General features: G+C 47.2%; 1 protein-coding gene across 1 annotated transcript; it reads right to left on the reverse strand.

Moving 5' to 3' along the window:
• Nucleotides 1–1,196: 1,196 nt before the first annotated feature.
• On the reverse strand, nt 1,197–9,807 carry HTR5A (5-hydroxytryptamine receptor 5A). Its single transcript, XM_056856976.1, has 2 exons — nt 9,061–9,807; nt 1,197–1,529 (listed from the first exon to the last, which is right to left on the reverse strand). Exons 1-2 carry the CDS (start codon nt 9,805–9,807, stop codon nt 1,197–1,199), a joined length of 1,080 nt encoding a protein of 359 aa, XP_056712954.1.
• Nucleotides 9,808–11,251: the final 1,444 nt, after the last annotated feature.

Below are 11,251 nucleotides of genomic sequence, written 5' to 3' on the forward strand. Positions count from 1 at the left end.
CCTCCCATTCTCAACCAAACCTACTTCAAAATGTTGCTGTGAAAATAAAATAGAGCAGGGAAGAATGCCGTAAGACCCTTGGGGTCCCCATTTGGGATAAAAGCTGGGTATAAACGAAGTAAATAAATAAATATTTTCCCCTTGTAAGAACTTGGAAGGCTTTAAGAGGGGAGCGGACATGTTCATGGAGGAAGGGGAAGAAGAGTTGGTTTTTATATGCCGACTTTCTCTACCACTTAAGGAAGAATCAAACCGGCTTACAATCACCTTCCCTTCCCTTCCCCACAACAAACACCCTGTGAGGTAGGTGGGGCTGAGAGAGCATGACTAGCCCAAGGTCACCTAGCTGGCTTCGTGTGGAGGAGTGGGGAAACAAATCCAGTTCACCAGATTAGCCTCCACCGCTCATGTGGAGGAGTGGTGAATCAAACCCGGTTCTCCAGATCAGACTCCACCGCTCCAAACCACGGCACTTAACCGCTACACCATGCTGGCTCTTCATGGAGAGGGCTATTCATGGCTACTAGTAAAAATGGCTACTGGTTATGATGCATACCTGTTCTCTCCAGGACCAGAGGAGCATGCCTATTAAATTAGGTGCGGTGAAACACAGGCAGGGCGGTGCTGCTGCAGTCGTCTTGTTTGTGGGTTTCCTAGAGGCACCTGGTTGGGCTACTGTGTGAACAGACTGCTGGACTTGATGGGCCTGGGTCTGATTCATCATGGCCTTTCTTATGTTCTTACATGAGTGCTCTTGACCTAGAGGTAAACGTTAATCTTCTAAGGAATGAAAAAGAAACAGCTTTAAAAAACTAAAAAACAAATGACTGTTTAAAAGAAGGCCATTACCAGTGACGCAGTGTTTTCCATCCAATGGGTGAATGTGAAGGCGACAACCACATTCCACACCACGTTAACAGTTACAATCAATGCACGAGCTGAGGGGTGTGGGGGGGAATCAGGTTGTCCCGGAAAGAAGATTCCACAGTGTGAAAACCGGGAAAATATGTTACCGTCACCGGAGATGTTCCTTTCAAGAAAGATTTCTCAACCCCCTCCAATAAATGGGTGACAACCGAGCATTTACTGTACCATAAACCGATCGACTGGAGTTTTCTAAAGAGAGTCGATGTGCCGTTCCTGTGTGAGCCAGGGGAAAAGAGGGAGACAGTCCTTGGACGGTCTGCTCCCAGGGCTCACGGCTGCCTTGAGAACAGGTTCCGGAAGGCGTTGTTGTAGTTCTTGTTGAAGGCCGTGTAGATCAACGGGTTGAAAAAGGAATTGGAGTAGCCGAGCCAGAGGAAGATGCTCTTCCAAAGGGGCGGGATGTCACAGGAGCAGAGCGGACTGATGAGTTCTGTGATGAAGAAGGGGATCCAGCACAGCACAAAGACCCCGATAAGGATGCCCACCATCAGGGCCGCTTTCCGCTCCTTCTGTTCCCGCCACGTGTCCCCGTCGGTCTGGAAGGTCACTGTAGCGTGGCGGGCGGTGAACACCATCTGGGGTTGTTGAGAGGCTCCCTTGACCTGCCAAACACAAGTACAGATTTCAGGCCTGCGTGTTTTGCTACCTTGTCCAGTGCCCGTGACAATGAGGACCTGGAGAGTGAGAGATTCAAAACAGATAAAAGGGAGTATTTCTTCACACAACGCATAGCGAAATGGTGGAACTCCCTGCCCCAGGATGTGGGGATGGCTGACAACTTGGAAGGCTTCAAGAGGGGAGTGAACGTTTTCATGGAGGAGAGGGCTATTCATGGCTACTAGCAAAAATGGATACTAGTCAATCAATCACCCTTTAATGGCATATCCAATATTTCAAAGAGGAAAAAACAGTATAAATACAACTATCAGCTAAAAAAAGCTAAAACAAACATAAAAACGTAACACAGAGTTTCCCAAATTTTTCATTGTTAACACATCAACTAAGAAATTGGCCACCGCCACAGTAATCTATACTGTTGTATCGTTCAATAAAATTTGACATTTTATTTTATTAGGAAGATAATATTTAGAATGTATCCAAGTATTTAACTATTTCTTCCTAGCGGACACGTATAGTGAGCAATCTAGCAATACGTGCTCGATTGAGTCCAAAGAGTTAGAGCCACATTCACATTTCCGTTCATGTTTAGGAATATTTTGAAACCTTCCATATAACAACTTCGATGGGAAGGCAAGAGAAAAACCTCTGCGATGGCTAGGACTATCAAGATTGTATAGATAATGGGGGATACATCCCACAACATTCTTAAGTTTTAGTATAGCTGATGAACAGACAGGGTGTTGAGACGGCTGTATTTTTTGAAGTTCAATATCTAAAAGCCTCTGTTTAGTCGTCTTAAAAATATAAACTTCCGAGGAGAAAGTTAACTCCTCCAGGGAAATGCCAATGGATCTTATTTTAGATCAAATTTTATGATCCCAAGAGGTATTATACATTTCCTTTAATAAAAAAAAAACAGAAGGGATACTAGTCATGATGCATGCCTATTCTCTCCCAGGATCAGAGGAGCCTATTCTATTAGGTGCTGTGGAAGACAGGCAGGATAGTGCTGCTGCAGTGGTCTTGCTTGTGGGCTTCCTAGAGGTACCTGGTTGGCCACTGTGTGAACAGACTGCTGGACTTGTTGATCCAGCATGGCCTTTCTTATGTTCTTATGAGGACTTCAGGGACAATGACCGTAAGAGTCTGTACGGCAGATGCATGAGGGGAGAGTCACATTCTGCTGCCAGAAATCCTTCCATCAGTAGATATTTTCAGCAGGATCCAAGCCACTGCCAGCGGACTGTGGTTTTCACCATTCAGATGTTATCAGTAGTTAATATTTCCCCTCCAGAGACACACTATATTGAACTATACTGAAACAAAATTAAGTTTTTAGAAATTTTGTACATCAGCGTGGTTGATGCAACCAGATGTGGTTATGCCATGTTGTGTTGTAATTTATGGCTATATTATAATATTGGAAAGAGCTGGTGTGTGTTTTATAGTGGCGTGGTGAAGAGCAGCAGACTCTAATCTGGAGAATCGAGTTTGATGCCCCACTCCTCCACATGAGTGGCAGACTCTAATCTGGAGAACCAGATTAGATTCCCCGCTCCTCCACATGAAGCCTGCTGGGTCACCTTGGGCTAGTCACAGTTCTCTCAGAACTCTCAGCCTCACCTACCTCACAAGGTGCCTGCTGTGCGGGGGAGGGGAGGAGACAATTGTAAGCCACTTTAAGACTCCTTACAGTAGAAAAAAGCCGGGTATAAAAACCAACTCTTATTATTAGGATTTCTGGGCTCAGAACTTCACTTGCCTTTTGCTCCTTCCTAACTCGTTACATGAAGCAGTCTTTGAGAACTGATTCATGAAGCTGCCTTATACTGAATCAGACCCTTGGTCCATCAAAGTCAGTATTGTCTACTTAGACCGGCAGCGGCTCTCCAGGGTCTCAGGCTGAGGTCTTTGACATCACCTACTTGCCTAATCCCTTTAACTGGAGATGCTGGGGATTGAACCCGGGACCTTCTGCATGCCAAGCAGATGCTCTACCACTGAGCCACACCTGGAGCTAGATTCATCTAGCTCAACACTGTCTATTCTGGCTGGCAGCAGTTCTCCGGGGTCTGGAGCACGAGGAGAATTTCCCCTTAACCTGCCACCAAAGATGCTTTAATTAGGGAGAAACCAGGGACCAAACCAGGAGCCTTCTGCATGCAAGCCGTGTGTTCTGCCACTGATATTTAGATCCTCCCTCTTCAAGATATGCTTCTGCAAATCCTTTACTGCCCCACCATTCATATCTTCAAATGGTTCTCTGCTTTCTGCTCCTTCTCCTCTGTTATCGTCTGCCCGATTTTTGATGTTCTGCTCTGTCCCCTGGGCAAGGATAATGTCATTCCTTTGTGCTGCACAATGCCGAGGACAGTACAGACGCTAATTAAATGTTAAATAATAGCCACAGCATAATGTGTCTCTGGACAAGTCTGTGCTGAAGCGGGAAGATTAATGCAGGATGTCAAATCCCAAAGGGTGAGCCTCAGCCGCCTGGGCCTGGATCAATTGCCAAGCTTTGTCACGCTACCAAAACTTGTAGCGTGTACAACTCTGTACCAAAATAAGAACAGGGAAGGCAGAGGACCAGGGGCCTTGGGGAAGGACCTCTGACAAGTTTTGCAGAATGGTGAAATTCCATTTGGCATGAGAAGTTGGTTTATAAGAGGCTTATGGGACATGTGCAACGGCAGTGAAAGAGCACGCACACTTTTTATATGTATGGAGCAAGGGGTAAAAGCAGCCTAAATAACCCCACATGACGTCGGGGCTCCTTGACTGGAACCCCAGACATGAAATTCGATCCTGAAAAGCAGACATAGGGAGGTCCAATCTGGATCAAGACTGTGGTGCCGGGGAGAAGGGCTTCCATCCGTGCTGATCAGAACTGTCCTCCTGCCTCCTGCTGCTTGAAGGTCTCACAGGGGAAATGATACCCATACTCACTGGGGTACACTGGGAATGCCTGGTTAGGATTTTGGAGACCCAGGTTCAAATCTCCACTCTGTCATGGATAGGGTTGCCTTATACTGAATTAGACCATTGGTCCATCAAGATCTGTGATGTCTACTCAGACAGGCAGCAGCTCTCCAGGGTCTCAGCTCAAGGTATTTCACATCACCTACTGCCTTCTACCCCACTGAAGTCCCTCCCCTCCTGAAATCCTGCCCTCCTCGGGCTCCACCCTCAAAATCTCCAGGTATTTCCAAACCTGGAGGCGGCAACCCTACCCTTGAACATGTCAGGCAGCCATAGACTTCCAGCCTTAGTTCCTATTTGTGGGGGACCACAGTTGGCTTACCTGTGCAGGGTAGTTGCAAAGACGGCTGAGACAATGGATGCCAAACATACTTTAAAGGCTTGAGATGGGCTTTAAAAAATGTGTGTTACCCTCTATGCAGTGAGCACTGCGCATGAACGAAGCACAATTTTATAAACAATCTCTGCATGGCAACCACAGCATAGACACTGATCCTCAGAATGACATTTCTTCAGAAACCTAAGCCAAGCATGCTTTGGAAAATTAATCCTTTCTAGGTCCTCCTCAAATAAAAAACCCAGGAGAATTTTTGGATAGCGAGTATACTGGCATGTGGATTCAGATTCTGTTTTGGTTTTTGCCGTTATTTGGAGTCTGAGAATTGTTATTATTATTATTTTATTTAAATCTGTGGTGCATGGACAGAAATAATGGGCTTCAAAGGGGTGGCTTAAATCCAGTATACAGATTTTGACTGAGACTAGATGCTAAGAAATAAAGCTAGGAAAAGAAAGACACTGTGGTGTAGGCCCAAGAACTGGGAGACCCAGGCTCTAATCCCCACACCGCCATGGAAGCTTGCTAGGTGACCTTGGGCCAATCACACACACTCAGCCTAGCCTACCTCAAAAGACTGTTGTGAGGATAAAATGAAAGAGAGGAGAACAATGTAAGCTGCTTTGGGTTCCCACTGGGGACAAAAACAGGGTATAAACCAAGTAAATAAATAAGAGACAAGCCCTGACCATCTTGGTAAATAACCTCTGGTATTCCCATTCCCTGTGTGTCTGCAGGGTCTTACGTGTGTGGTGTAGTGGTTAAGAGCAGCGGTTTGGAGCAGTGGGCTCTGATCTGGAGAACTGGGTTTGATTCCCCACTTCTCCACATTAAGCCAGCTGGGTGACCATGGGCTAGTCACACACTCTCAGCCCCTTTGTTTTGGGGAGAGGAAGGAAAGGTGATTGTGAACCAGTTTGATTCTTCCTTAAGTGGTAGAGAAAGTCGGCATATAAAAACCAACTCTTCTTCTTCTGAATTACCGTATGTCATTGCTTACATTTCTCAGGTTCCTTGTCTTGCATGAGATTCTCTAAGACAGGGTGGTGCCTAAAACAGAAAATCTAAATGGTGCCCCCATGATGGTAAATTTATAATATGTGCCTTTTATGATCATGGACTGTTTGGGGAAAAGTGGCGAGGAACAGCTGTTTACACAGTCACAGGGTGCCAGAAATAAAGGGCACCCACTGAAATCAATACAGACCAGGTAAAAAGCAAACACAGTGAATGGAAGCGCCTTGTTCTGCAATTAGTTCATAATGTTTGAGTGCAGGGGGCTCCACCAGTCCAGCGCTTGAGTGACTGGCGCTTCAGGGCCTCCCTAGTTCTGCTGTGATTCTGGGTACTGCCTTCCCATCGCTTAAGGTGAGGGCATCCCTCTTCAGGCAGCCGATTTGGGGGGGTCATTGGAAGGGATGCAGCGGCCCCTTGACACGTTTTACCCATTTGCTCCCTTCGCCATTGCTTTTGCAGGACCGCCTCCTTTGCAAGGGACATAGGCTCCATGCCTTTGACGACTAACTACACAGCTGACAGAAACTGACAAGGGAACTGTTTCTCATGTGTGTGTGTCGATCTCAGGAAAAACACCAACTACACATTTCTGCCAATCCTGCGACTGAGCAAAATGCCTCTGCTGGTTAAAAACAGACCAGTCTCCTCTTAATCTTTTTAGGTTCTCCTTCTTTGGAAGGTACCTTCACACCCGATTTCTTCTTTTTTTAAATTGCAGGTTAAGTTTCTAGCCCACGTGACTACCTAAAACGGATTTGTACGTGGCTACCACTTCTTAAATAAATGGAATCAAGAACTGCTTAGCATGTTCATGTTATTATTTTCCCCTGGCTTATGATTTCAATCCTTTTCATCCAGTTAAACTTTGGCCCCGATCCTGCAAATGGCATATGGGCTGGGAACATTTAACCGTTCGTAAGGAAAAGCCCTGGGGCGATTTTCCAGCTTCTCCCTGAGCGCTTTCAGTATTGCAATGTATTTCTGCATGAAAACACAAAGAGCTTGGATAAGACAAGTTATCTGATGTGAAAATTACGTCTTGGCTGCCATCTGTTTAAGAGATGACCTAGTCAAAGTGAGGAACTTTCCCCATTTATTTCTATCAGAATATTAATCACAGGTATAAAGTCTCTCCCACCGAAATCAATACTAAGCATTCCCAGGGAGCTTGTAAGGATTCAAAGGTTTTGCGGAACGTTTCAGGAATATATAAAACAGCAAGCTGCCTTATATTGAATTAGGCCATTGGTCCATCAAAGTCAGTGTTGTCCTCTCAGACTGGCTCTCCAGGGTCTCAAGCTGAGGTCTTTCATACAACCTACTATTTGAGCTTTTTAACTGGAGATTCTGGGGGCTGAACCTGGGACCTTCTCCATACCAAGCAGATGCTCTTCCACTGAGCCATTGCCCCTCCCCAAAAGAGAAAGGTGCCAAAAAGAGCAACCAAAAGGATCAGGGGTCAAGAGCAAATGCCCTATGAGTAGCAGTTAAAACACTTAGGGCTGTTTAGCTTGGAAAGAAGGTGGTCAAGGGGAGACGTGATAGAGGTCTATTAAATTATGCATGGTATGGAGAGAGTGGACTGGGAGAAGCTTCTCCCTCTCTCATAATACTAGAACGCAGGGTCATCTGCCGAAGGTGGAGGGTGACAGATTCAAAACAGATAAAAAGTATTTCTTCTCACAGCGTACAGTTAAATTGTGGAACTCCCTGCCCCAGGATGTGGGGATGGTTGCCAACTTGGAAGGCTTTAGGAGGGGAGAGGACATGTTCATGGAGTAGAGGGCTATTCAGGGCTACTAGTAAAAATGGATACTAGTCATGATGCATACCTATTCTCTCCAGGATCAGAGGAACATGCCTGTTATCTTAGGTGCTGTGGAAGACAGGCAGGATAGTGCTGCTGCAGTCATCTTGTTTGTGGGCTTCCTGGAGGCACCTGGTTGTGTGAACAGACTGCTGGACTTGATGGGCCTGGGTCTGATCCAGCATGGCCTTTCTTATGTTCTTTTGTTCTTATGAGCATATTATACAGCCCATGGCACTGCTTGGATCCAGGAGTCTATTACACACATGAAGCTGCCTAATTAATGAATCAGACCATCGTTCCATCGTGGTCAGTATTGTCTGCTCAGACTGGCAGCAGCTCTCCAGGGTCTCAGACAGAGGTCTTTCAAATCACCTGTTGCCTGGTCCTTTTAACTGGAGATGCCAGGAGTTGAACATGGGACCTTCTGCAGGCAAAACAGAGACACTGCTGCTGAGCCACAGCCCCCTCTTTTTCCAAATCTTTACCAACAATTGAGTAAAGTGGGCCAACATTATCATCCCTACATTACAGATGGAGCAGCTGAGAAAAGAGTGACTCACTTAAGGCTGCATAAGGTAAAGAAGCCCTCTTAGCCATTACGAGATGGCTGGTAGCATCCTTGGGGCTGCATCGTACACATGATGACTGAACACATGAAGCTGCCTTATACTGAACCAGACCCTTGGTCTATCAAAGTCAGTATTGTCTATGCAGACCGGCAGCAGCTCTCCAAGATCTCAGGCAGGGGTCTTTCACATCACCTACTCACCTAGTCCCTTTAACTGGAGATGATGAAGAAGAAGAGTTGGTTTTTATATGCCAACTTTCTCTACCACTTAAGGAAGAATCAAACCAGCTTACAATCACCTTCCCTTCCCCTGCCCACAACAGACACCCTGTGAGGAAGGTGGAGCTGAGAGTGTGTGACTAGCCCAAGGTCACCCAGTTGGCTTTATGCGTAAAAGTGGGGAAACTAATCAATTTCCAGATTTTATTTATTTATTTACAGTTTTTGCCAGAACATAGTAAACTATTACGATCTTAAAAAAGATTTTAAAAGGGTAAGTATCAAATCTAAAAGTATCTCCATAGCTTAACAGAAATATATTAAAATGATAAAATACTTGCAGTAAAAACGTTATACTAAAATTTACCTAAGAGCATTTCACCAGATTAGCCTCCGCTGCTCACATGGAGGAGTGGGGAATCAAACCCGGTTCTCCAGATTAGAGTCCACCGCTCCAAACAACCACTCTTAACCACTATACCACGCTGGAACCTGGGACCTTCTGCATGCCAAGCAGATGCTCTACCACTGAGCCACAGCCTCTCCCCAGAGGGGAGGGGCTAACCCAGAGAAACAACTAACCTCTAGGGCTTCAGGTGTGATGGGAGTGATGGAGTTGCTCTTCCGGGACCCGATGCGGAACTTGGCTGCCTTGTAGATTTTCCAGTACACAAACAGCACCACGCAGAGGGGCAGGTAGAAAGCTCCAAAGGTGGAGAAGATGGTGTAGGACGGCTCCTGGCTGACCTTACACTCTTCATCGTGCTCCAAGTACGTCTCTCCCCAGCCGAACAGCAACGGCGCCAAGGAGATGATGGCAGAGAGGACCCAGGTGAGAGCAATCATGATGTTGGAAATGCGCCGGCGGGTACGCAACGTGTACTCCAGGTGGCGGGTGATGGACCAGTAGCGGTCCAGGGCAATGGCGGTGACGTTCCAGATGCTGGCCGTGCAGCACAGCACGTCGCAGGAGATCCACACCTGGCACAGGAGCTGCCCCAGCCGCCAACGCCGCCCGGACAACTCGTGCACCAGGCTAAGGGGCATCACCAGGGCGGCCACCATGACGTCCGAGATGGCCATGGAGGCCACCAGGTTGTGGGGCACCCTGTGGAAGGTGCGCACCCTCAAGATGGTAGCCAGCACCAGCACGTTCCAGAGGAAAGTGGCCACCACCAGCATGGCTAACAGAGTCAAGACGAGCACGCTGAACACCGACAAGGATCCACCGGCCCCGAGGAGGTCAGCCGGCGAGCCGGAGCCACTCCGGTTGGACTCCGTCAATGTCGTGACTGAGAAACAGGTGAAGTTTGGAGACCAATCCATCATGCAGGCAGCATGGGGAGGACGGAAGACAACTTCAGAAGGCGAGACGGCCAGGTGACGCTTCCGGTTTTAGGCAGCTGCCCCTTTTTGTCCCCCAAGAAAATGTCATGGTTCTGTAGAAGACAGTGGACCCGTCTCATCTCAAGCACTGCGGCTCCAGTGCGTCCCTGGTCTCTGAAGCATCGATCCGGAAAACACAGGCACAGGAGACATGAGAAACACATTCACGGCGAGAGCGTCACGCTGGTACTTGAACTTCCCACAACTGTAAATTGGACCAAACAGCCACATGAGTCAGACTCTCTGCCAGACCTGAAAATGCCCCCCCCCCCCTTCAGCTTTTCTACAACGCTTTTGCAATGTTAGGAAGTGAGGCTATGGAGACTTTGAAGGTGCATCCACACACAGTTGGATAATTTGCATTCATGTTATGCTATCATGGTTTCTGCAAATGGATTGTCCACACAGGATACACAGGATTGTCCACACAGGATTCAGGCATCTACACAGGGGTGTGGATGCCGCCCAAGAGCATGTTCATAAAGGTGGCTGAATGCAAAAGAGAACGTGGAGGGCCGGCATTTGCAGTGGTTAAATAGAAGAAAAATCTCTTGCAATATTGGTCTTTCAGCGGCTCTTTCGGTCAAGCCCATTTAGTATCATCCCTTGTCCATCTTTCGCAGTGTCCACTTCTTTAAAGAAACAAACACAAATTCATATTATACAGTAAAATCCCTGAGCATGTGCAAAGTGTGGATTAGAAACTGAATACAGCCCCCTTCACACATGCCATCTTCCTTGGCATATGCATTCTGAGAGCGAAGTTCCTAGTACTGACCCCCCAAATGCCATTTGAAACCTTGTAAGGCAAGATGCTCTTGCCACCAATAAACCTTAGGTATTTGGCACCTGATGGTGTCTGCTTTCCTTTGCCACTGGGCATTTGTTATGCAAATGAGTCTTCTGCCCAATGCAGAATCTACATTAATGTCGCCTTGCAAATGGGCAGAAGCATGCCTTCCCCACCAGTCTACCCTGCCTCAAGCACCCCATACTTGTGAAGTCTCTTAAGAAGAAGAGTTGGTTTTCATAGGCTGACTTTCTCTACCACTTAAGGAAGAATCAAACCAGCTTACAATCACCTTCCCTTCCCCTCCCCGCAACAGACACCTTGTGAGATAGGTAAGGCTGAGAGAACTGTGACTGGCCCAAGGTCACCCAGCTGGCTTCATGTGTAGGAGTGGGGAAACAAACCCAGTTCACCAAATTAGCCTCCGCCGCTCACGTGGAGGAGTGGGGAAATCAAACCTGGCTCCGCGAGATCAGAGTCCACCACTCCAAACCACCGCTCTAAACCACTACCCCACGCTGGTGTCGACAGAAGCAAGCCCTCTGCCCCAGCCTGCACTGCCATAAGCGCCCCACACTTGTGAAGTCTCTTAAAAGA

Source organism: Euleptes europaea, chromosome 11, assembly GCF_029931775.1.
Source record: "Euleptes europaea isolate rEulEur1 chromosome 11, rEulEur1.hap1, whole genome shotgun sequence".
Lineage (NCBI taxonomy): Eukaryota > Metazoa > Chordata > Lepidosauria > Squamata > Sphaerodactylidae > Euleptes > Euleptes europaea.

Excerpts from the sequence above, each read along its gene's own strand:
- HTR5A (XM_056856976.1), bottom strand. The coding sequence starts at position 9,807 with ATGATGGATTGGTCTCCAAACTTCACCTGTTTCTCAGTCACGACATTG. Across the intron at positions 1,530-9,060 it reads TCACACCTGAAGCCCTAGAG|GTCAAGGGAGCCTCTCAACA; the intron begins GTTAGTTGTTTC and ends TGTGTTTGGCAG.